The sequence below is a fragment of the Pituophis catenifer genome, unplaced genomic scaffold (genome assembly GCF_029215685.1).
Source record: "Pituophis catenifer annectens isolate HBS135680 unplaced genomic scaffold, rPitCat1.0.hap2 SCAF_1, whole genome shotgun sequence".
In the NCBI taxonomy this organism is placed as follows: domain Eukaryota; kingdom Metazoa; phylum Chordata; class Lepidosauria; order Squamata; family Colubridae; genus Pituophis; species Pituophis catenifer.
This window is the reverse complement of record NW_027256881.1, coordinates 283,918,113-283,945,796: the sequence shown is the minus strand read 5'-3', so window position 1 is coordinate 283,945,796 and position 27,684 is coordinate 283,918,113. Positions and strand designations below refer to the sequence as shown.

The 27,684-nt window shown below is 37.6% G+C and overlaps 1 protein-coding gene across 1 annotated transcript in view; it reads right to left on the bottom strand.

Moving 5' to 3' along the window:
- Positions 1 to 22,357, bottom strand: part of LTK (leukocyte receptor tyrosine kinase) — a 108,985-nt gene extending 86,628 nt beyond the window's left edge. The window contains exon 1 of the mRNA XM_070931307.1: positions 22,297 to 22,357. Coding sequence (XP_070787408.1) covers positions 22,297 to 22,357 — 61 coding nt within the window. The remainder of the gene's footprint in view (positions 1 to 22,296) is intronic.
- Positions 22,358 to 27,684: the final 5,327 nt, after the last annotated feature.

Below are 27,684 nucleotides of genomic sequence, written 5' to 3'. Positions count from 1 at the left end.
TCCGCATTAGTGGAAAGAATGGAAGGGTTTTTTAAGAAGGACTTTACACAAATCCGAAACAAAGATACAAGTGAAGATACTGTATCGTTTCAGTTGCCAAACAATAATGAGTTGCTGAATGAAGAGGCTGACGAAATAATCCAGTTTAATGTGCCTTTGGAAAATGAAATGGAGGCTTTTCAAATTAAGAAGGAAAGGCAGAGAGGCTTGAAGGAGCATAACCAGGAAATATTGAGAGACATTTCTTCAGAGGCTTTGATACAGACAACTGGAAAATTGTCAGGAGGCGTTGGGATTTCTTATATAAGAAGGAAGATTCGAAGTGGAACTTAACAATTTTTTTTACAAAAAGGGATTCCCAATCGCAGTTAAAGGGTGTTTTTACTGAAAGAAATTACTTTGCGAAGAGAATAGGATTGTAAGGTTCAGCAACTTCAGTTAAAAATCCAAGAACTTATAAAAATAAAAGAAGGTGGAGGAAAAAGACTGAAGCAGAAGGTTCGCAAAAAAGTCAGGAAAAAATGGAGAAGGAAAAATTACAATCCTTTTTCTTGGGGAGGATAGTAATAGTGAAAATGAATGATTATACCTGTATTTAGAGATATGATTTGTTCTGAAAAGTTATATTATAGTGAAAATGAATGATTTACTTATATTTAGGGACATGATTTATTTTGAAAGGTTACACTAAATAATGTTATGGTCGACTTGTTATGAATTGGTGAAGAATTTATATAAGTTTATGGGTTAAAAGAAAAATATTGTGGATGTAAAAATTATGGACAGTGTAGATCATTCAATATAAGATTATGGGTTAGAAGAAGGATATTACTTAAACCTTTATACTTTGCTTTAAATTACATTAATACCATATTAAAGAACGCTTTGTTGAAGAACAAATATAAACTTGTGGGGTATAAGGAAAATATAAGTGGTGCAAGGGTTGAGGGAAGGTTTTTGACAATATTTTATATAGATATTAAATAGTGAAGATGTTATTTGATTATACATAGTGGATTTGTAGAGAATAAGATGAATAAGTTTATGTAAAGCTATTAAGCAAGGAATGTTTTCAGGAAGAATTAACATAAGTTCATGGGGTCAAAAGTAAAAATAAGGTTTTTACAATATATTTTATTTGAGATTGGTTAAAATATTTTGTTAAGGTGTTAATATAGGTAAGGGTTGGAGACCTGATGGTTAACTGTAACTGGGCTTTGACTGTGTAATGCTGGAAGAAAGAAGTCTTGCTTATTATTGAAGAATGGACAAGAACGAAGTTGGATTGACTACTTTCAAGCAATAATTGGTTTAAATAGTTATATTTAGATATGAACAAGGGGAGTTAAAGTGCAAGAGGGAGATAAATCTATAGATAGTTAGCTTATGTTTTTTTTTATGTTTGTTAAATGCTATACCCTGTATTTGCTCTGGGAAGTCCAGGGGGGGCGGGAGGGTTGGGGCAGGAGGGGGGAGGAGAGGGGGGGAAATATATGTAAACTTTTTAAAAAAACTTTTCAATAAAAAAAAATCAGGAATAGAGGAATTGTAGAATTGTGACCTAGGGCCCATAGGCAACTTTTACCAGCATCCTTTTGTGGTAACAATGCTCTCCATGGCTGAGGTCCTTTTATAGATTTTAGGGAACTGGGGGAGTTTAAGAAGAAAATTTGACGTCTTAAACTTTGCAACTGCTTAAGGATTTTTCACTCTATCCATTATAATCTCCTAACACTGGCCTGGTTCCTTTCGCTTTGAGCAAATGGTGTGGTGGAAACATCAGCTGAAGGAGAGGCGGTCCCGAGGGTTAAAAGACATCTTAGAGTCCATGAGGGAGAAGAAACATCTGAAGTCAAACCTTAGATTTAAACCTGCCTTTTTACTAAGGGAAGACAGACAATCCGGCGAGATTCTTGTAAACTGGTGATCAACAATAAAGTAACCTATTAGATCAATTTATGGAGTTCTGGTTGCTTGCACCTGACATATGATCTTTGACAGGTCACACAAGTGTGGTTCTTGAGCTGACAGATGTGTATACACCTGCCTTAAATCTGCTGAAATAGGTGACCAGGAGATGGTTAAAATGCACGAGGAGAGGGTACTTTATTTCCTCACTAGCAAGTAGTATGAAATTCTCTGAAGAAAAATCTACTCTGTCAGAGGGAACATTTTGTGAAATTTGCAAGTTAAACCATAACAAGAATCACATATATCGATTTAATACATCTATTATACACCAGATTTCTGGATTTAAGTTTCCTCTTGAGATCTCCTCTTCCTTTTTAGGCAGAGATGACCTGTTTTGGAGATGCTGGCCTTACTGCTCAATGAACTAAGTCATTACTTTAAAAAGAAGGTCCAGAAATTGGCAACTTGCTTTTGGCACTTGTTCCTAACCACAGTGACAACCAAATGATGAAATGTGTGTTTTGCTGTTATGATGTAAACTCCACCTTTTCACAAAAGTACATAAGGGGCAGAATTAGCATCACTGCAATGTATTTTCTCTGTTGTCTGACAGCATGGTGGCTTGCTAAATTTGGAATGGGGACAGGCTGCCCATCCAGAAATCATGTCCAGAAGCAGACTTATTTTGAGAATGGTGATTTCTTACATCAAACTGGAAAGAAACAATGCTCAAAATTAATTGGATCCTAGAAATGGAAGGGGTTAAGAGGCACTTCATGATGATTCCCTACATCTTATCTGAAAAAACATACTAGTCTTGTATGAAAATGAAATCCCTATGAATGTTTAGAAATGTCCTCAGGTTGAATGCTACCAAGTTTAATTTTGATGTAGCTTCAATTTTCTTAAAAGTCCAAAACATATCCCATCAAAGTTTTATTCTTAAATTTTCAGAGTGAAAATTACTTTCTCTTGTAACCTAGAGGCTTATATTCTAGCAACACTGAAAACAACTATTAACTGCATGTTCTTAACATGTCACAGATTCAGATACAGATTAACAGAGTTGGAAGGGACCTTATAGGTCATCTAGTCCAACCCCCCCTCAAGCAGGAGACCCTACACCATATCTGACAAATGGCAGTCCAATCTTTTCTTGAAAGTCTCAAGTGATTAAGTTCCCACAACTTCCAAAGGCAAGCTGTTCCATTGGTTGATTGTTCTCACTGTCAGAAAGTTTCTCCTCATTTCTAGGTTGAATCTCTTCTTGGTCAGCTTCCGTCCATTATTCCTTGTCTGGCCTTCTGGTGCTTTGGAAAATAGCTTGACCCCCTCCTCTCTGTGGCAGCCCCTCAAATATTGGAAGACTACTATCATGTGTCTCCAAGAAGGGAGGGGGTCTTTCCTTTTTTCTATCTTGTTGGTGCAATTAAGCATTAGAACAATGTCACATGTGTTCAACTCTTCACTGTGCAAGTTGAGACCAAGTGAGCTTTACCAAAGGTTCTTTCAAAATCCTAACTGCACTTCCAGGTTCAAAAAAGGTCAAGCAGAGCCCCTTTTCTTGACCCTTGTAGCTGATTAGCAGCAGTTTAGGAACTGACCCTAGGACATCCTGATCTTTTAACCCCGTTAAGCTATTAGATCTATCATCTATGAGAAACGTTACAAGTAGTGCTAGAAAGAAATTCTAGTTCATCAGCCTCAAAGAAACTATTCTAGAAATCAAATTATTGAAGAGCAGAAAAGGAAGGAGATGATTTCTATTTTCTCCCTGCATATCTGATGAATGGCTCTGGCATGAAAGCTCTTCATTTGGACCTCATTTCCTCAATGATAGCACTAGCATGCAAAGCAAACCATTTGGAAGATGAAAAAAAGCCACTTTTGAAATAAAGCTAACTATCCTTTTGAATCACTTGTTCCCAATTAATGAAAAACAAGGAATGATTGTGTTTCAAGGAACAATAGCAGTAGATCAACATGTGGTAGTGTAGTGGATAAGGGTAGAAGCAGACGTTATAAAGAGAACTGTTGCTGTTTCTTGTCTCTTATAACATTTAGTTCTCATGAAGTATTAAATGCTGAGTATTTATTTCTGACCCAGGTGAACGTTATTAAAAATTAATCTTCTTGCCATATGAGAGAGCACTCTCTATTTATTGTCTCAGTTGGCTGATGTTACATTCCTGAATTTGCAGATTTCTAGTTGGGACCTTCCTATGAATGAATAGGCATTCCCTCTGTTTATATATATATTCATCCTTGCTGTTACATGCAATAATAAATATTGTCAAGATTTAGTTTTGAAAAAGCTCTTTTTCAAAAACTATCCCAATTATTATGGCTTTAAACTTTGATCAAGATAACTCTCACAATTGGTCATCTCTGAGTTTGTGAGAGTTTAGGCAACTCTTGTCTTAACAAATATTCATCTATTTTAGACCTATCTAACTCCCACTTTTTATACAGGTTAGAATAAAAATTATGAAAATCCTTTTTGATATGCTCATGATCTGTTATTACATTATTGCCTTCAGAAATTTTCTCAATCATTCTCTTTTCCCTTTCCTTTCTTAGTTTATATGCCAACCATCTTCCTGGTTTATTTACAAACTCAAAGTGTCTTTGCTTCACACATGGATGCTTTCTTTGATGCTGATTTTACCCCTTGTCTCACCTAAACAATATACATTTTCTTAAATAAAAATGGTGGCCAGGTGCAGAATTTCAAGAACAAATGCATATCAGCCAATATTTCTGCTGTGACATACTTCATCTTTTTTTATTTTATCACAACCATCATTTATTTAAGAGGTTTTAATAGATCTTTTCTAAATCTCATTTTAAAAGGCTACTGTAGCTTCAAGTGGATTAACATGAAAGTGAATTTATCATGTTTATTTTTATTTATTTTATTTATATAAAAACACTATCTGTATTTTTATAAGCAACTTAAGGTGGTGAACATATTTAATACTCTTTCCTCCTCCTATTTTCCCCACAAGAGCAAGTCTGTGAGATGGGTTTGGCTGAGAAAGAGCAACTGGGCCAAGGCTACTAAACTAGCTTTTTATGTCTAGGATGGGATAGAATTCCCAGGTTTCTCTCCTGACTTTAACTTTAGAATAACCTTATTGTCACTTTAAATGTACACTAATCGGCATACATTAAAATGAAATTTCGTTGCATACAGCTCTCAAACAGTGAGCCCCCCCCCAATATACACTACATAAACATGACAATAAATTAAATAAAGTATTATGTATATGCACACATACCCACATATATTAAATGACACAGAGAAACAACAGTCTAGTTCAGATGTATACATGTGCATGGCGAAAAAAATGAATCTTAAAAGAGTATGCAGCCACAAGACTCATTTAAATATGACTTATGTTAGATTCTGTTTTGGAGTGAAAGGAGATGGAACACAGGACACATCCTGATCCTTTTCAGTGCTCTAATTAAGGGAGAGAACATATACTGCAGTGGTGCTAGTGCAATACAACTGCTATCTGAAAGTGGTCAATTACAGAACATCCATTTACAAGAAGCAAACCAGTCAGGTGGTTCCCTGCCAGTTCATTAACTCCTGAAACATACTCCACCACTATAACCTCACTAGTATCATTTTCTTGGAGGTGGGTACACTTCCAAACATAGCTTTTTAGGCAGCCTTCCAACAGTTTTTCCCTAGGACTGCACATGGGGCTTAAAGGCATTTTTGCAAATAAAGATGATAACAGGAAATTATTTTAGAAAAAATATATATAACTTAAGGTCACATGAGCTTGACAGGTGCACTGGGAAGTGTCAATAGATATTTTTTGCCTGTGAACACTACACTGTCTATCCTGGCTGCCTCCTCAGTTTCTGCTTGGGGCTGGTTTCTGAATAGGCTGTCTCAATCTTTCTTAATGGGCACAAAATATCTGCTGGGGCTATTAAGAAAGACTGAGTCTGCTTCCTGCCTCTAAAAAAACATTCTCCATTTCTCCCCTTAGGGGAATATAATATTCTGCCTTTTTAATATTTCCCAAAATATTTCATTCTTCTGGGGGTGGGTGGTAACTTTCTTACAACTTGCTCTAGCATGGTCACAGTTTTGAAATTATGGTTAAATCTGTCCATCTCTTGTAAAATTAAACTATGGTTAAATCTGTCCATTTGTTGTGAGTTTTCTGTCCTGTCTTCTGACTGCTAGTTAGTGTTCATGGTTAGAAACACATGGAATCAGCATAACACACAAGCCAACTAAAGCCCTCCAAAACATCCTAAGCAAACCAAAATATCCAGCAGCCGCAGAAGAAAAAACAAGAATCATTTAAAATATAAGTGTAACAACAGTAAAAGCCAATATGTGGGTTGAAAAACACTGCCTTAAGGCAATATTGGGAGAAGGGGGAAGTGCCTTCTTAACAACGGCAGAGCTAAGAACAATATCTTTCACTCATGGGTTTGGCATTAGATGAAGACAAGAGGTTGCTAAAGCATGTTTGCTTTGTAACTAAGTGTAAGTGGCATAAACTCGCCTGCACAGAAACAAAGAGCCTAGAACAATGATGAACCCAAAGTCAGATAAATCCAAAAAAGAAGCCACATAATCATCCATGTACAATTTAGAATGTGCAGTTGTTTGACTTGCCAACTATTCTCTTCAAAAGAGCAGCTTCTGATTGACATGAAGCATTTTTTAAACAGCAAAGATACACATTGATTAGCTTCCTCCTTGTAGGAAAAGAAGGTAATAGAACAGCATATATTAGCTCCAGAGCTACATAAAGACATTTCCCAGCCAGTATGTAAAAATGACAGTTGACAAGATTACCTGAAGAAAAGATAGAAAAGATTTTTTTTAACAATGCAGGAAAGCAGCATAAATAAGTTTCTAATCAGTGTCCTGTGATGATTCTCTTTCTCTTGCAAATTGTACAAATGATGCAAGGGTCATTTATTCTAATATGCTGCATTTAAAAAGAAAAAATAGGCAAAAAGAGATAATCCTTAGAAAGGATTTGAGTCTCAATGGTTCACCTGGGGGGGAAAAAGTCTCAATGGTTCACCTGAAATGGTGAACTCTGAATTTAAACACTAGTTTACAGATTGCACTTTTGTATTAATATAATTCTGAATCTGGCATTCAACCCAGCTAAAATTTCTTTCTTTTCTTTTCTTTTCTTTTCTTTTTTGCATTTTTCTTACTCAATGTTAATTATTTTCCATTGGTTGACTTAAAGTTTTTTGCTCTTCCTAGGCCTCCTCTATTCTATGAACTGGATAATAACTTGCTTTAAAAATGTAGTAAAATACTAGATTGTGCCAGTGCTAACCTGCTTTAATAATAATAACTTTATTGTCATTGTACAATATTTATTTGAAAATAGTTATGTATACATAAGCCCCTCTGTTGCAACTTTTTTTTAACACTATTAATGCTTCAGGCCACCCTGGCTGCATGCAGAGGATGAACGGACCAAACTCCCTTGATCTCAGCATGAAATTTGCAACCCAGAATCAAAGAGTAAGAACACAGAAGGGAGTGTCTAAGAGAGACAAAGACTCTTGGGAAAAACTCCATCTCTCTTTCCATCCATAGCTGAATTGATTAAGTACAATGAACCTAATAGCTAATTATAAGAAACAGACTTTCCCAACAGTGGTGACCTGCTTTGGTTTCAGATACTAAAAAAGAAAATAATTGCTATTATTTGATTAGTATTTCCAGTATTCCATATGAAGGAGTCATTCCTACACAAACAGAACAGAACATTTAATTAGCTGCTGCCTCTATCTCTTATGTAAGAACTTGTTATTGGTTCTGGCTAGATACCCAGATAATCCTGCATAGTGGTTAACATTTGCCTGTCAGAATTCTTCAGTAGGACTTGATGGTTTGGCAGCAACTCATTTGACAAATGTAATTGCTTTTAAAACACCTTGTAGAGCAGTTTCCTTATACTTCACTTATTGAATAACATACAGTTGGCTGGCCTCCCCCCAGCCTTCAATGTCCGGGTTGCGCGAACCGAACCCAAGAGATAGGGAGGAGGCTTCACTCTGCTGTCGGGTTCGGGGCTGACGGGGGGGTGGGCAGTGCTTTAAGGCCACTTGTGCAGCTGAAGCAAGAAACGCCTCATCCCATGCCCTCCCCTCCCTGTTAAAGAATGAAGTTGAGGGGGGGGAGAGAAAAGCCAGGGGGAAAAAATAATCGCCTTCCAAATCTCCAAAGGATGTGGAGTTGAGATCTGGCTAAATAGTCAGCACTCCATTACCAAATAAAAGCGGACGGGAGGATATTCACTCCTGTTGCTTCTCTCCCTGTCTGTCTCTCTGCCTGTCTTCTCCACCGTGTCTAACCTGACTTCCAGCTCCTGCCATGCTGGGTGAGGGGACGGCAAGGACAGTCTCGTCTCTCTTCTCCACTGCCTCACCCCTCCCCACCCCCTCGCTGGTCGAGATCGGCAAGCCTGTTGTGGCCTGTATGCGGCCTGTGTGGCTGGTGGCTGATTCGGACAGCAAGGAGGCTGGTGTGCTGGCACTCGAGTCGGACAATGAGGCTGGAGAAGATGTGGTGCCAGAGGCGGGGATTCAGCCAGGGCCTTCAGAACCTCCAGAAGCTCCCTTAAGTGAAGAGGACGAAGAGGAGGAGCCTCTTTTCAATGCACGGGCGCGCAGAGCTGCCAAAAGGCAGGATTGGCTCCTCAGGAAGAGGTCTCCTCGAGAGTAAAGCTTGGGGCTAATTGGACACTCCCTTAGCCTATTTAAGGAGGAATGCTGACTGAAGCAATTTGCAGGGAGCAACTTCGTTCACTCTCCTTCGTGCCTTGATCTTAGTTCTCTGCAAATTGCTTCTGGGCTTTCTGCCAACCATAGTCAGATTAAGATTATTTATTTTTTGGATTCTTGCAGGCTGTTAAGAAAGTTAATTAACAGCCTTTGTTTGAAAAAAAAAACTGATTTTATTTTAGTAAACTAAGGTTTGTATAGACTTTGTGTGTGCTACATTCTTTGGGGTCCGTAGCTGGGGCAGAACAAAGCCAGATTCAGGAAGCTGAATGCACTGTCGCCACCTGGGAGGACAAGAACATCAGAAATGGGCTCTCTCGCAGCGCCTCCTCTCTCTCATCTTCTCCCAAGTGGCAGCAGTGCATTAGGCTCGCCACTAAGAGAAGGGGTGCATGAGCTAGGGTTTGCGGGAGTGGCCTCCGGGAGGCCATTCCATGTGGATGGTAGGGGTGTATGGGCATGTTCCCCCCCCCTTTGCCCCCCACCTCGCCTCCTCACCTTGTGCTGTTTGCACGGGAAGTAACCAAAAAGCTGCCACAATTGCTGGAGGCAGCAGCCTGAGTGCCACTGGCGAAGCAGCCGGTTGGCACTCTGGAGCCAAGGTTTAGGGATAAGACCCCCCTGATACTAAGACCTAGGCCATATTTCAGGGATCAAAAGAAAATAAGAACCTGTCTTATTTTCAGGGAAACACGGTACCAAGGAGAAAACCATACCCCCACCAACACTGACAGACAGCATACTCCATTGTCACTAGCACTGTTATGGAATCAGGTAATGAAATGTCTGTGCGCAAACAACCAAACTCAGAAAGCACCAAGGACTCCACAGTTCAACCCTGAGTTACATATATTCTCTTCTATTGTCTGACATCATTGCATACTCATATACTTTGCATATCATGATGCATTCATATTTTTGATGTCATTATGGTTTCTATAAATGTTATTGAATGCTGAATATCAGAATTCACACATTTGGAAGGCACCCAGGTTGAGAAAGGCTAAACTAGATTATCATCTGATCTGCTTAATTGTGGCTTATGAGCAGCAGTGGGTTTCACATATTCTTCCACTGGTTTGTCCCACAGGTGTACACTCACTTCGCGCATGTGTGCACCTTCCGTGCATGTGCCCGGCCTTCCACGCATGTGCTTTACTCACACTCGTGCCCTCCGCCTTGAAAATGTGGCTAAATAGGACAGCATTTCACTAGGGCAGAGAGGCAGGGGGTGGGCCCACCTGGGGCGGGGGAGCAGGGGGGAGCGGGCCCACTCGCAGTCACCACTACCGGTTCACTCGAACCAGTACGAACCGGCTGAATACCACCTCTGCTTATGAAGCTTATATGAGCCTACTTATGTACATACATTATGGTACTGATCTGAAAACATTTTACATAAACTCTACCTAACAAATGGCATGCTATCACATATGTTTGGATTTTACAAGCAGAAAAAAAAGTGTACATATATTGAGGGAGATACAGTTTTTCAATAATAGGAGTGTGTCCTTGGGAGAAATCTGTGACATCATCAACAACTTAGTAGAACCATTTGAAATGGTTACTATGTGAAGAATGAATAATAGATACCCCTTATAGTAATGTCAAACTATCCTTGGTTTATCTTTTTTTCAAGGCTATCACAGCTTATCTGCCTCTTTTGATTATGACTGACATTTGAGTGCTTCACCTAAATTTTAATCATGCCAACCATACTCAAAAGGGATTATATTACCTGAAAGGATTTGAACTCTCTGTAAGTGCTTGAAACTGTATTTATGTCATCATGCTTTTTTGCCCTGAGAAATAATTAGGGCATGAACTTTTAAGTCAAACTCAACCAGCCAAAATATAAATTCCACCCACTATCTATTGTTCCGCTTTGCTGTGAATTGAGGTCAATTGATTTTGGTGAGGCCCAAAAGAGTTTGGTCCTCACCATGCATGTAATGAATAATCACTTGGAGATACAAATTACATTTTTATCACCCACATACAAAATTTGTTTTTAAAACGTGGGGAAAGCATTCAAACATACAAAGCCACAATGAAACTGAATACAGTAGCTTGAAGTACAATATATTTCCAGAGTTGATGACAAAGTTTTTTTCCAATGATAGTGGTGATGAATCAGTGTCCTTCAGAAGGAAGGAATTTATTTTAATGGATGAAAAATCAAATGTCTTTTCTTCTGCTCCTCCATATTTCTTGGCCAGTTTTGGAGGACAACTATCTCTGTAGCAACCATTTTCCTCAGAATTCCCACTGGGCCTTTAAGCAAAAGAGGTTGCCTGTCACAGTCCTACTGACATATTTTATGTTTATTTCCACAAGCTGAGATCAGACATTGTAATAAACCATAGTTATAATTTTTAAATCAGTGGTTGAGTTAAGGGTGAAAAAACCACCATAATCCATCTCCTATTTCTATTCATCCACATGGGGGGAAAAGAAGAAAAATATGCTAAAAAAGCTGATGAGAATGCTCAGGCACGTTTGTTTTTTTGGAGGGTGTGGGTAAAAGAGTATTAGCATTGTCTGAAAACAAGCAGTTAACCTTGCCCTTAAAAATGTCTACATAAAATTCTGACAGCTCAAGAAGACACTGTCTAAAAACATTTTGAGAGGCTTAGGTCAAGTGAAGAACATGATGATGTTTTATACCATCTCGAATAATTTCTTGGCTCAAAAACAGAGCATAAAAATGTTTATGTTAAGGAAAAAATGTGCACAAAAAACCCAATGCAGATTTCTTTACAGAAAATAACATGAAACTTTGACAGAAGAAATGAATGAGTGAATACAAAAGATGCAGACAGAGAGCAGATGTAAACTTGTAAATGTTGCCCCCTCAATAGAGGTTCCTCAGGCAATGTATGTGATGACCTTTCCTGCCAACCCACCCTTTTCACAGTTCATTTCTTTCTTATGTTTCCATAATTGTCCCTCAGAGGTTCTGACCTGGAATGGTTTTTCTTGATCTGTAGACGTTCAGCATTGCTCTTTTTTGAACTATCATATCAAAATCAGGAAAGCAAGGTTGTCTGAATCAAACAAATGGTGTGATTTGTTTAGCGATCAGAGGCACTTGGCCAATTCTCTGAGTATATTTGTTATGTCACACTTTTAACAATAATGTAATGTCATTATTTGAAAGCTCTGAAGGTTGCTCATGTTCCTAAAAAGTATTTATTTCTAAAGTCTGTTAGCTACCCCATAAGAGCAGCTCTCAGCCAATGTGTGATAAAACTCTGCTTAAAAATAAAATTTCATTAATGAAACAATTACTTTAAGAAAAATGTCAAAACGACAAAGGAAAGGATCTTTCTCATTTGCCCCTAGATCTGGTTTAAACATGGTTATGATTCTCACGGTTAACTATTATTTTTAAGTTGTTTCCTGCCATGTCACTCAAGTGAATCTAAGCAATGTGCAAAAACAATGTAACAATAACACTTCAAACAGTGAAATATATATATACTGATCATTAACAAATCCCACTACCATAAAGAACAATACTTTGAATAAGCAACATCCATACATAATCTAAATAATACATACATATTCCCTCCTCATTCCTCAAATACCCATTGAAATAGTAAAGCCTTAGTAAGCTTTCTGAACATTAACTGTGAGGAGGCTGTTCTGATTCTGGGAGTAGATGATTCCATAACAGGGAAGCTCAATAGAGAAGGTTCCCTTCAAACCACCTCCCATCATACATGGTCTCTTTGGGGGGCAGAACTGTGGAATCCACCAATCACTTTCCTTAACTTATCCTGCCTGAAAGTAGTTAGGCTAGCACTATTCATTGGCCTCATTATGACAAATACTTGCAATGGGGATAGTATCACATATCCTGCATAGTATATTTTGCCAGCTTCAGGAGTATTGGATAGCACTTTGATATAATAATTAAAGAGAGAAACTGGTTAAAAGGCCATAATGTAGCAGAAATACAGAAAATGAAAATTAAGAGCTTTTTGATTTATCTTAAGTAAGTACGGGGGAAATCTAAGAAGGGAGATAGCTGGCATTGACCAGAGGCCTTTGAGTAAGTGGAGATTTGTGCCACCACCTGAGTTTTTCAACCTTCTAATTTTTTCACTTTTCAGTTGAATGTCATTTCTTCCAGATAAAAGTCAGAAATAGCTTTATTTTGAGGCAACATTATCTAATTTCCATTGGGCCTGTGGCTTTGAAGAGACCCTTTACCCAGCCAACCAGGAGTTGTCAGTGAAACCTTTCTTTGATCTCAGAACGATTGAGGTGCTACATGAAAACAGATGGATTTACAAGCAGAAGCAAAGGTAGTTCCACAAAACTCAAGCAGTGCAGCTTTGCCTTATCTTTCTCTTAATGATTTTTTTTTCATTTCATAAAACTGTACCAATGAAAATTTGCTTCTCAGGTTCAGTGCCTAGGAGTTCTCTTAAAGTTGCAAAGGGGAGCTGGGATGGATAGACTATACTTGTTAATAGAAGTAAAACAATTGCCTTATCTCTAAGAAAACTTACTCCCTTACCTGATATTGCCACTGCAAGCTGACCCTGGCCTAACTCAAACATGCAGAGTATATGCTTAGGAGAGAAGAGATAAAGTTTCAGGAGCAATTAACAGGAGCGACAGGCACTAGGTAGAGATACTGACTCTCATATTCACAGCACTTTAACAGGATGTATAGAAATATAGTATTTGTTGTTAGTTGCGAAGTCATGTCTGATCTATCGTGACCCCATGAACAACTTTCCTCCGGGCCTTCCTGTCCTCTACCATCCCCTGGAAACAATTTAAGCTCACGCCGACTGCTTCAGTGACTCCATCAATCCACCACATACTCTGCCGTCCCCTTCTTCTTTTGCCCTCAATCGTTCCCAGCATTAGGCTCTTCTCCAGTGAGTCCTTCCTTCTCATTAGGTGGCCAAAATATTTCAGTTTCATCTTCAGGATCTAGCCTTCTAAAGACCAATCAGGGTTGATCTCCTCTAGGACTGACTGCTTTGATTGCCTTGCAGTCCAAGGGACTCGTAGGAGTCTTCTCCAGCACCATAGTTCAAATGCCTCAATACTTTGACGCTCAGTCTTTCTTATGGTAGAAATATAGCATAGATACTGTGAAATACAAAGACCCATCACTTATGGGAAAACTACATCAACTCTTGGTCATTCCCCCAGTGTTCTCACAATACCATCTGGAAAGCAGCAATTGTTTGATATAAAATGCAATATTGAATATAATACATTGCTGCTACACTCATAACTAGAATTAAATATTTCTTCTGTCCAATGCCTTGGGCAGAAAAGAAATGTACAGTTCTTGACGTTCAGGGGTTGTTTGGGAGAGTAAACAACTTAAACAGATGCAAAAATCTTGGGGCACATCTTTCTTTTTTAGTTTTAGAACTCTCTCTCCTTTCTTCCCATCTCTCCCCAAAGTACAGAATGACTGTAAATGGAATCAACCATCAGCAAATGCAGTTTGAATTTGCAGCATCTTGGCTTTTGATACCAAAGCTCATGCTAATTGTTACTTTTTTTTTCTTTTGCATGTTTGAATCTGTTCTATTTTAAATTATCTCTGAATCTCCCTTTCTGAAAAAAAAAATCTGACTGTTCTGCATTTCATATACTAAGAATTAGGTATATTGCAGAATCAATTGCCTATGCAAGCAACTTTACTGTATATTATTTTTTCATTATCAAATGAATCAATCTGTTTCCTAAACAATTGCTTTAAGAGGTACCATGAAGCCCCCCTTTACTCATCCTGCCTTTTCTAGAGTAAGAAAACGCTTCTCAAAACTTTGTTCAACCACAAATGAAAACTATTAATACAATGCGATGCTAGCATCTCTTTTCCATTAATTTTGTTCTCTTAGTATGATGGTAAAACAATTTTCCAGCATTTCCTGATGCTTTCCAAATAAATTTGGACTACAATACTCAGAGTTCTCAGCGAACCAGTGGCAATTTCTGTAGGGCATCAGGTTTGAATAGGTTGATACAGATGGTTTAACTATGGGAAAGTTGTCATTTACAGATGTTGTCCACAAAGTATGTTTCTTTGATATCATTTCAAATCCATCAGACTTTGTGGTCTAGTTTATCACCATTCTTCATTAAAATTCTCCATAATTTTTTTTTTATCACAATTATCACCATGCTCTCTGTTTTTACATAAGAACTTCTCTTACTCTTAGAGTATCACGCTGGAGATAGTTGATGGAATAATAGAAGATCCCATCTCCCCTTCCCCCCCCAATGCATTCTGCTCCCTCTCACCGCATCTTTAATTATAATTTGTGTTTTTGTTTGTTAGAATTATCTATTTTTCATCATTTTATTGTTTTTAATTAGTAAGCCCCTCAGAGACTCTGGTGGAAAGATGGGCAGCAAATAAATAAAATAAACAAACAAACAAATAATCTCATTTCTTTTTTAAAGCAGTTTGTTAAGCTAACTAATGACAAACTGCGTTCTATAATTTAGGATGATCTTTATCATTACAAAGACATCTGAAGTGGACTAAACACAGGGAAACATAGGATAAGATAAAATCGAATTAATAGAAACAAAAATAAACTGGACTCTTTTCCTATTTAACAGATATTTCATACAGAATATTTGTGGCTATTTCACAACTGGAAGCTAGAGAAAGACTATTAAGTATTTTGAAATGTGGCCAATGGTAAATTACCTAAAAGTTTACCAAGTCACTATTTCTCTTCCTTTATTATTCATTCCTTTTCACAGGAATCTGAGATCTCATTCACACAAGACATCTGCAGAAGCAAAACCTTCATGCGCATACGAAGATATTCACCCTGAACATGCGACCGCTTGCAGAAGACATTTGTCATTTGAGCAATGTCAAGGTGGAGCCTAATCACATGGCAAGCACTTCAGTTTTTTAATGCTTAGCTAGGCTATTATCCACATCAAAGCAGTCAGTCACTTTAGTTTTCAAGGGGACAAACATTAGGAGAAAACCAGGCCTACACAGTCACAGCCATCGAGTCATGGAACTTGCCAACAGATCAGTAGGTATCTGGTTCATGCACCTTCGTTTAGACAAAGTCTGCCCCGCATGGATCATTCCTGGAGGCCTCATTCCTGACTTCCCACACACAAACACACACCGAACATAATCTCAATCTAAATAATAACATATATAAAACACCTGTATAATGCATATTTGGTAACTGCAACAACAACCAAGCATGTATTTTGTATAATATACAAAATCTCTATCCTAATATCATGGTTACAGAGAATTTCAATTCTGTATATATAATAACTGCACTATAAACTTACATATACTGTGTAAATAAAATTCTGTGCCAATGTAACCCAAATTCCTGAGTAACAAAAGCTACATCCTGCAATCTAAACAAATCTTGAAAATATGCAGAGTTCTGTTTGTTTCGAATATTTGTTTTTCCTCAAATGTTTCGTCTCAGGGCAAAGAACTATGCAAGGTTTTGAAGTTGCTCTTTCACTGCTGGAAATCCTATCTAATCTTCTCAACTCTGGTTTCAAAATAATCAGAATCAGAATCAGAATCTGGGCTCTTGTGAATGTTTCTTGTCCGTCGATTTATCTTCTTTAGAAAGCAATACCCTGTAGTAATGATGCCTGCTTTTTTCACCCATGCACACAAACTGGTTCTGCTATATGCACATATACACAGTCGTATAATTTATAGAGTTGCTCCTGTTCTGTATTCAGTACAGTAATAAATAGAAAGCAATGCTTATAACAATCATTAATATATGGTATTTACTTTTCAATGCCAAGTACTACTTGTGGTAATTTGATGAATATAGAAGCACAGGTCTGAGTTTGTATACTTTTACAGTTACATTAAGACTAAAGGTGTGTGTGTTAATCATTTTTAAAATCCTCGTTTTTACTGTGTTTAATAAGTAAATAAAGGCAAGAAATTTAATTAGATATCTCTTCTTATAAGCATAAATCCACAGACACTCCGATTGATCTACAGTAGGGGTGTCAAACTCACAATGAAACGTTGTTGTCACGTTACATATCACAACTTTTTTCCCCTTCACTAAACCGGGGGTGGGGGTGGCGTGACGCATCTGGCCCATGGGCCGTGAGTTTGACACTCTTGGTCTACAGTATAGTAATCCATCCCCCCAATTCTCAAATGTCTAAACTATGGGGTAATACTCATAGGTTCCTCTTATATGGGAAAAACCGTGGGTTCGCCCTGGGATGCATTTAAAGTTTGAAGTTTAGTGACAAGGACACAATGGCCTGTAACAGTGTTTCTCAACTTGGCCACTTGAAGATGCATGGACTTCAACTCCCAAAATGTGGAATTCTGGGAGTTGAAGTCCACGCATCTTCAAGTGGCCGAGGTTGAGAAACTTGATACAACCGCCATCTTTGTAAAAGTTTATTTTGTGGATGTTAAAGGATAACTGCCTATGTTGCAAAGACAAAATGTACCAATGAAAAACAGAGGAATCCCATTTCCAAACAGCAATGGTATTCATCTTGACCTTTTCTAGATTCTGTTTTAAAATTTTCTTTTGTGCTTTGGAGCTGGATCACAGGGTCCTTACGTAACTTGTCATGTGCTATTTATAAGGTCTTCCTGTGTTTTTTTTTTTAAATTTAATTTGACATCATTCCCTTCTTTTTCTTTTGCAATATTTTGTTTTATGCAGGCAGATTTGATATCCTTTTCTCCACCAAAGCTCTAAACCCCACTATTCCTTTAGTATATGTTGATAACAACAAGAAGGACAAAAGGGACACCTGATTTTTGCTTAAGATACTTTTATCAGTATAAAAGTATATTTTAAAAAAATCAATGGATGTTTCTTGGCAATAGAAGTGGTTTTGCCAATGCCATTTTTAGTAATGTTTTATCAGTTTCCCAGTCTAGCCTATGGCCTGGAATTCAAGTCCTAGTCAGGTGCAACCTTGTTTATAAACTTTTTATATTCATACAACACCAGCCAAGTGTCATTGCCACCTGCTGAATGACAGCAAGTATGAAAGAAAGCTGAATTCTGTAATTAAGGCAAATTAATGCAACTATATACCTTCTTATGGTCCTTAAATATTTACAGGAGAGGTTTTTTGTTTTTGTTTTTTAACTGTCTTTGCTATTTTTCTGTCCATATTCTTTGTGGGAAACCCTGCTTAATTTTTGTTTCAGTGACTTTACTAACTGTTTTGTTCCTCAAAATTACAAACACACACACACACACCCCTTTTTACAGGTTCTCTAGGTTAAATCATCATGTGATTGCTTAGATACATTTGATTTATTGCATTGATGTTATCTACAGGTTTATGTATCAAGGCAAAAAAATTTTCTGATATATTTTTAAACTCTAGCATGAATATCCTGATGGCATTCATAGATGCTAGGAAGGAAAGAAGGGAGGGAGGGAGGGAGGGAGGGAGAGAGGGAGGGAGGAAAGAAAGAAAGAAAGGAGGGAGGGAGGGAGGGAGGGAGGGAGGGAGGGAGGGAGGGAGGGAGGGAGGAAAGAAGGAAGGAAGGAAGGAAAGGTTTGTTCTGACATTTGTAATATAGGGAGATTCAACATTTTTAAAAAGTGTAATAGTTACAAACATTCTCCTCTTTCCACTTTTAAAAAAATATTCAAACTTTTGTTTAATAATAAAGGATAATTCAATGAAAAAAAGAATAAAGAGAATAAACTGTGCAAGAAAAGAAAAAATAGAAAAAAAAAACACCTTTAAAAAATTGACTTCCAGCCCTCATCACAAGTATAAACAATTTCACTATGTAACGGAATGTGTGAATGACTTTGGGGGATAAGGGAAAGAAATGCTGCCTAGGAAACAAGCAAGCAAGCAAGCAAGGGGGAAACCCCCAATGACTTAACAGTCAGAGAAAGCAGTTTAGGAAAGACTAATTGATCATATGGTTAAAAGTGACCGTGGGAAGTTTATGTCTTCAGACTTGCAAGCTTCTGTTAATGTACCCTTACAGATATAGATTAGAAATCTACAGATATAGATTTGGCTCATCTAGATGTATCTTCTGTCTGGTTTACCTGGGAGGGCTGACACACCATCTCACACTTCTTCTTAATTGGCAGATATAAAACTCTTCACCCACACAACTCAACACTTAACTATAGGCAAATCTAATACATAATGTTCTCGAGATGCTAGCAAAAAGTCCAGAGTCCTAAAATAATACTAACAAACAACTCATCATTCCACATCTCAACACCTAACTGTAAGCAAATCTACAATTAAAAGGCAAAAATGGTCCTAGTATCCTAGTATGAATAAAGGATGAAATTTAACATAGCAAAGTGGGACAATTTTTCCTCTACAGAAAACAAGCTCATAAAAATCCCTTACCTTAAGTGAAAGGACAATCACATACAACACCAATTCAAATGCTATCCAATTAGTATACATAAATTAACTGTAGGGGGAAAGTCTTAAACACCATGTTAACTGTAAGCAAATCCAATACACAATTTTATTTCTATTCCAGACGTCAGCACATCCAAAGAGAACTACCCAAAACAACAATTTTTCCATTTTAATTGATTTCTTATCAAATGACTTTGTGTTGCAAGATGCATAACAATCTTTCTCTTTAGTCTATTCAGATGATTATGATCCTTGTCTTCAAAACTTTAAAAAGCTTGCTTTCCAAGAAGAAATTATGCCAATTGCCATCTGGAATTGTCATTTTTATATCCTTCTTAATTTTTAAAGCCCCATCCAATTATTTTTTAATCTATTGACAAATTCTTGTTCACGTTGATGTCAGATAGACTTTGTTGCGTATCTTGTTTTTCTGGGAACATGCTGTTTCTACGAAAACTCAACACAGCTGACCATATTGATTCATTCCTCAAGAATGGCCCTGAAAATCATTAGAAGTTGTTTATCCTGTTATGGCTTCAATATCTAAATAATTTATATCCCATGAAAATCCATTTATTCTTTAAAATTATTTTCAAAGTCTTAATAGTCAAAATAAAATAGTCCAACACTTTCTGAGTTCTGAGCATGTTTAAAACTTTCTATGGCCAAACCCTTGTCTTGCTTTTTCTTGTTTATTATAAATTCCTAAAAATACCATTTCATTTTCTTATATTAAGAATTGAAAGAAATAGCCAGTGTTTCCAGCCTTTTGAAGTTGTCAAACTTCTTTAAGGCAATTAATGGGTGAACTTAGTTGTCCTGTGGAAGGCTCGGATTGTAGCTGGAGCAAAGTTGGAAAATCCCCTCATTTTCTGGTCCTTCCATCCTTTAAAGACTGCTGCCTTGCAGTCTCCTTGGAAGAAGCAATTGTTTGGAGCCCATCTCTGGCAATCTCACACCTCTACTTTCCAGAGAGGGTTGAAGGAGCCAATCTATTCTTCAGTTCCTAGCCACAATTGCTCCATTTTACATGGAGCTATCTTCAATCTGCCATTCTTTGCCGGAAGTCCTCTACTTTCAACTATAAAAGTGCTGAAGAGTATGAATGCAGGTTTCCAAATTTTGCTTGATGGATTTTGCAAATAGACAAGGAAAGACAGTACTAAATTCTTCCTCTGATTTTTTTCCCCCATATTCTGATTATTCCTTCATTTCCTCCTGATTTTATTGTTTCAGAAGACTTCCTCTCAGAGATCCAAGCCTAGTTTTTTTTTCATCATATAAACAAGAAACTGGCTTTAAGACTTGGTTTTCTAAATGAAAGTTTACACCCAAGAGTACAATCTGTAATTTCTGTGTAGAAGCTTTCATTCCTGCCAAGTCTAAAACAATTAGTTTAAAAAAGGATCATTCTTTTCCTTACTGGGTGCTCCTTTCTGCTTTCCACATTTAACATATTAATATTTTAAAAAGACAAAATGAAGCCTGGGAAAATTGCAAGGAAATTGAAGATTCAGCACTTCTGACCTATGTTGGATGCATTTACACCAACTAGGCATCCACACACAGTTTAGAAAGGCACAGATTTCACAGGCAAACTTCTGTGGCCATTGAAAGAATGAAATAGCATCCTTAAGAGAAAGGGAGGGGGAGTTTTACAACCAACAAAGAAACAACCAAGCTCAGAGAGCACCAAGAACTCCACGGTTCAACCTTGAGCTATATATGTTCTTCTATTGAAATGACAGTTTGCTTAAAATTGTATGATTTGGGAGATTAGCTGAGTTTTAATTATTATGGAGATCAGATGCCAAATTAACAAATAATGTGCAGTTGAATCCTATGTATGTTTGTTGGGAAGTAAAGTTAATGAATCTTATTCTCCAGTTAAAAGTATTTGGGGGAACAATCTCTTTTTATCTTTTTTTTCCTCACAATAAAAATATTAATATCATAGTGTCACATACACATAACAAATTTGTTCAGCAGAAACAAAACATGAGAATGCCCACAAAATAAATTATTCCTTGAAATATTTACACTGTTCTCTCATTTTATAAAAAAAAAAAGCAGCTTCAATAACAAATAAAATTGCAAGAAAAAAATAGCTAAAATGAGAATTTAAAAAATTCTATCAACAAAGTCTCAACCCAAAGGCATTTACAATCTTACAATGCAAACTGCTGAAGCTCCAGTATTTGGATAATCAACTTTGGTTGCCGTGGTATGGCTGGTGGCTATTGTAAAACACACAATATTGTAACAATTCTATCTTTTAAAGCCTGTGCATACAATATTAAGGGTTTACGTTGGATTGTTTTTAAAGTCACAAACTGTTCTGGGAGGCTCCTTACCTGAAAACTGGAGAAAAGTGTAATAAATAAAATAATAATTTGCTCAATTTTTTTTATACCTCACAGCCATCTTTCAAATTGCAATGTTTTATTTCCACTCTTCCAACCCTTTCCCCTCTCTTAGTTATCCAATCCATCGTATTTAAATGGAATCGCTCCTGCTGAGATTCAGAATAAAGCCAACAATAGTAAACAAAGCTGAATAGAGTTTCTATTTGATACTCCCTCTTGTATACCTTCCCCTGGGTAACTGTCACCCTCTTTCCCTCCCGATACTTAACAAAGCTTTTCTCCTCATCCACCAGATGCCACTATCCTTCTGCTGATATCGTAACAACCTTTCCTCCATCCAAGTCATTTTACCAAAGTTTTGCTCTTTTTCCACTCTCTATTCACACCCTCATGCCAGAAGACCCCTCACCAGCTTTCTCTACCTCTGGCAATCATTCCGATCAGACTCTTTCAATGAATTCTTCCCTGCAATCTATTAATCCTCTCAGAAATAGCTAAAACGCTCTCCACTCAAGGCTTACCTATGACTTGACGATCTTTTTTTGCCCCGTTCGGAATTGCCAGGTACAAGTTAGAATTGCTTGCCTCTCTTGATAACCCAAGACTCAGCACATCCTCCCTCCTTCCCCTTCTGAAACATTTTACATCCCATTGCAATATTTACCAGCTAACCTCTCAGTCAGTATCTCTATTGCCTAAATATCCTCTCTTTTCTTTTTTTTTCCCTTTTCCTTCTTTTTCAATTTTCAAAAGGTAAGATGAAACAAAGTCGCCAGGCAGAAACTCCACACCCGAAAGGATAAACATGCCCTTGCACAGCCAATTGTCTTACCTAGCATAGTGACAGAGAGCACCAGCTGAAAGTAGAAAATCAGATGTAGGAAGCAATCCATGACTTTGCTCTCTGCTTCGCTTGTGCATCAACCCTTCTCTTTAAGGTTCTACAAAAGCTCTGATGTTAACACTTGGACTCTTGCTGGCTTATAGAATTCCACCTCCTGCTTTGGCAGACTCTCTTTGGGTCCTAAAGCCCTCATGGTTTCATTACCCTATACTTCTTTCAGCAAGTGAAAATGAAGACTGTTGAAAATGATTACCCCAACCTTCCCCATTTGAGTATACATACATGTAAGCATTGGCATTCGCCTGGATTGGTGATTTTGATAATGTTGCATCTAATTTTATCTGTAACTACCTAGATAAATGTCTCAGGTTGGTTATAATAAGGTACAAATTGAAATAAAGTAAATTCAACTTATTTTGTTCCCCGCAACAGTAAAAATACAGTAAGGAAATTAGCTATTTTTGAAATACTTAGACAGATGAAGGTTTTAATGACTACATTTCCTGCCAATGCACATTTTTATAACTTAATGTTTCTCTCATACAAAGGAATGTTTCTGAATACATATATTACATTTGGTGCTATTACTATAACACAGAAACGGATGGAAGGTTTGAACAATTTAATATGTTACACACTGTATGTTTGATTTTTACCTTTGGAAAACCAAGGGAAGGTTTAAATTTCTGTCTCCATTCAGAAAAGGCTATTTCATACCTTTATTTTTCAATGCCTAGAGGTCAACAGTTATAGGTGCATTGGGATTTAGCCTCTGAAAACACCACTAAACTTTTTACTACTTGCCCCCCCCCCTTGACCCAGTTGGAATTGGCTGAATAGATTAATCCCAGAAATTTAACCATAGTCTTTACAATGTTCTCCAGTGAAGAGGAAAAAGGAAATGCAAATATTTGGGGAAGAGTTTCTTTGGAAGAACAGGCGGGTAATACTCCAAAATATCTGTTATACTCTAAGATTATATTAGACAGCACAATTCTAGAACAGCACAATGCATTATAACCATAATGACTTGTATCATCTGTGGCCTCTCAATTACTCACTTCTTTGTTCTAACCTGGTCAAAGTGATAATCCTCTTTGCTCTAGCAAATCAAAGAAGATCTGCCTGATAAAACATCTATTTTGTTTACAAAAGGGTCCAAGATTAAAAAAACTAAGATCTGCAAACAGGTTACGAAGCTTCCCTGATTTAAAACTTGGAAAGTTGCTGCTATGAACTATAAGCAGATGATTGAGGATAATATGACTTCTAGTTCAGTAGACTTGAAGGACACCAGATTGAGAAATGCTGCTGTGCTCCGTATTGAGTTATATGAACCAATGGTCCAAGAAAACTACAAAAAGTCATTTCAGTTGAGCTTGACTTGAAGGAGAGATTCTCTGTTCTGTGAGTAGATCTAAATCCAAGTCAAAGAAGGAAAGGGATAACTCAGTGGTGAAATCCTATTTTTTTTACTACCGGTTCTGTGGGCCTGGCTTGGCGGGCATGGTGTGGCTTGGTGGGTGTGGCTTGGTGGGTGTGATGGGGAAGGATACTGCAAAATCTCCATTCCCACCCCACTCCAGGGGAAGGATACTGCAAAATCCCCATTCCCACCGCACTCCTGGGGGAAGGATATTGCAAAATCTCCATTCCTACCCCACTCTGGGGCCAGCCAGAGGTGTATTTGCTGGTTCTCTGAACTACTCAAAATTTCCGCTACTAGTTCTCAAGAACCTGTCAGAACCTGCTGGATTTCACCCCTGGGATAACTGCTACTGAAAAATGCAGAACAGTGAAGGTTAAACCAGGCAGTTGACATGCTTCTCAGTCAAGAGGCAAATTTCTCTTGGCCTTTTGTAATATAAAGCAACTGATGATGTTACCTAGTTAGATAATGGAATGTCTGCAAGCAAACAACCAAGGTCAGACAGCACCAATAATTCCACAGTTCAATCCTGAGCTTCAGATATTTTATTCTCTTATAAATGTAAATGTCTCCTGGCCTCTTGTATCAGTTACAAATCCTGCATGTCAATATGCTAATATGAATCATGACTAGTAGATTAATGTGTTATGCACACTTCAGACCTCAATTAATTAACCTAGCCAACTCATTGAATTTGTCTGGGGCTAAACCAACTCCTACCCAGTCAGCCTAACTACACCTATGTTGTGTGATCATCCTAGCTGAAGAGTCTATCTGATCATCTTTGTCTTGATTGGATATTGAGGGAGGTTTACCTTCCCTCCAACATCTGATCAAGACAAAAGGCTAAACAGGTGCAGTGAAAATGGGGTTTTGGATGGAAATGGGTAAGGATGATTAAACTCATTGGTAGTGGCACTGTCTATGATCATACCACTGCAGATTTTTAAAAGTTTTTGGCAGACTAAACAAAACAAAACAAAACAAAACGGTATAAATGAGTTGCTTATCTTGTTATGGCTCCAATAAAAACTGCCAGTCTCCTTTGTGGCACTTGGGAGAACTAAAAGTGGCTTCTGGATAACTAAGTCATTGTGCATTCCTGGAGCACAAAGTTATGTCAGTTATGGGCATTGTGCAAAAACAGCCAACAAGTCGCGGCACCTTTCCTGGCCAGCTGCATTGGTTGTATCTCAATGCAATGAACTGCAGGTCAGCAGTTCCATTGTATGTGTTGGGGGAGGGAGGGGAGTTCTCAAAACATTGGGCATTTGGATCTGACTAGGTGTTTCTAGGATTTACCATTTGTGAAATTCCTAGCCAAGTGCTCTGTATGAAGGAAAAGCTTGCACCATTTTAAGAACAAAAGAGTTGGGAAGAGAAGAATAATGTGCATTTGAGCTTGACAATACATTTCACCTCTAGGAGCTTGGCTCTGATTTCTTACATACTGTAGTGTATGGGGGCCAGTGCTGCATCATTGATCTTGCAAATCAGTGCATGTTAGGGGAACCAATAATTTTGCAGGCTCAGTAGACTGTTTCTTTCTCATCCAGCTCATTTAAGTTACAGTTTGTAAAATGTTTCGCATTGCAAATTGCAGAGCTAGAACTACCTAATAAAATTAACTTTGCTGTGCATTATGAAATTCATAGGGATGCAAGACCCTGTTTTAGGACCAACTGATATTCACGCTGCAATCTCTATGATGATATCATTGTCCTCCAAATTAAATTTAATTAATAGATAAGAGCTCTTCAATCATTTTAAAATCTTGTTATCTGATTGGAGTGTATGTAACAGCTTTTTAGTCAGAGGAAGAAACTGATCTTCCTTTGGGCAAACAAAAAAGTTTCAGGTTCTTCATATCTATACTGTAATTGGAGAAGACCATTTCATCCAAGTATTCTTATATGTACAACTCATTTTTAAGTAAGCTCACTATAAGTGTAAATAAAAATACTTTGAGATACTTGGATATTTTTTCCTGCAGATTTTCCACTTGTTTGTATTCATCCAAAAACTTTTGCTTGAATGTCTAGCATGTCAGACCAGTTTATTAGGTCCAGTGGTGGGATTCAAATAATTTAACAACCGGTTCTCTGCCCTAATGGTTTCTTCCAACAACCAGTTTGACAAACTGCTCAGAGAGTTAACAACTGGTTCTCCCGAAGTGGTGCGAACTGGCTGAATCCCACCACTGATTAGGTCTTGTATAGTGTTGTGACTTCAAACCATGGATCATATTTGTAACCAAAGACTTTCCATTGGTCAGCCTGAAAAACAAACCTTCCTTTCCAGCCCTAACATCCAGTGATGGAGGACTGAATTGAATACATAGTTAGTATTTCTCAATCTTGCCAACTTTAAAACATGTGGACTTCAAGACCCACAATTCTCCAGCCAGCTATTTAAGAAATTCTTTTCACAGGAATATAAAAATTCATAAACACTGAGGCAAAAGTAGTGGCACTAAGTATAAGGTACAGGATGAACCCAAAGATAAAACAAATTATGTCTCAAAAATATTGTCTACTGCTGTTACATCCACCTAATCCAGCAGTTTTGGATCAATAATTTTTTATTGTACAAAGCTTTAAACCATTTCCTTATGTTCTTATACACAAAGAGAAACTGATGTAGAGTCCATTTATTGGAAGATCAACATATGCCTTTTTATGAAACATTGCCATTGAAAATAATCAATTTTGACCTTTTTTCTGCAATTGAATCTTATACCTCTGTGTCTTTCACAAACTCAAAAAATGATGCTGAAGAATACTGATACTAATCAGGTGAGATTGTCTTTAACTTACTATTAACGTTAGCATGGATTTGAGCTCAGGGTCTTCAGTGAAAATATATGTGATATAAAAGAGATTTTTAATTAAATTAGGTTTTTACATGAAAATATTCCTGTTCTGATTAATTCAAACTCCATTGATCAGTCCTCCTACCAGTGATGGGTTTCAAAATTTTTTTACTACTGGTTCTGTGGGTGTAGCTTAGTGGTCGTGGGATGGCTTGGTAGACGTGGCTTGGTGGCCATTGCAGAGGAAGGATACTGTAAAATTTCCATTCCCACCCCACTCCAGTGGAAGGTTACTGCAAAATCCCCATTTCCTCCTGGTCAGCTGGGACTTGGGAGGCAGAGAATAGATGGGGGTGGGGCCAGTCAGAATTTTTACTACAGGTTCTCCGAACTACTCAAAATTTCCGCTACCAGTTCTCCAGACCTGGTCAGAACTTGCTGAAACCCACCTCTGCCTCCTACCAAATCTTACTACTTTGGAAGGAAAGTGCATTGGCTTAAATTTTAAAAATAGCAATAAACATAAGGACACTTAGTGTTCTCCAATTCCCCAACATTTGACAAAACTAATTTCTAAGAGTTGCAGTATCTGAGCTGCAAATTCACACCAGCAAATTACAGATGACAGCAGGGAGAGAATGAAAACTCCAACTCGGCTAGTCAGCTGAATTTTTGCAACCATATATGACAACCTGAGATTCAGAATGGACATAAATCAACTGAAATATCTAGCGGATCAAATTGGAGTAATCCCAAATTCAGGTAGACTTCTCTGTCCTCTGCAACTCTTTTCATCCCACTAGTGGCCTCCCTGCTTCTTCTTCCCCAGTTGCTGCTCCGAATGACTGTCTGGCTTCTTTACCTTTTCCTTCCACTGGTAAAATAGTAAGAAAAGAAAGAGAAGATAGAAATACATGAAGGGCTGTCATACAGAAAAGTGGAAATGCTTGTTCTCGGCTGCTCTAGAGCTCTGTGCTAGATCAAATGGTCTTTAGATATAACAAGGTAGTTTGAGTTAAACATTAGGAGACACTGCTTAAAGATAGGAGCAATTAAACAATGGAAACAATAATCTAAAGAGGGATGGGCTCTACAAGGTAAGTTCAAACAGAAGAATGAAGCTTTTAGGGTTTGT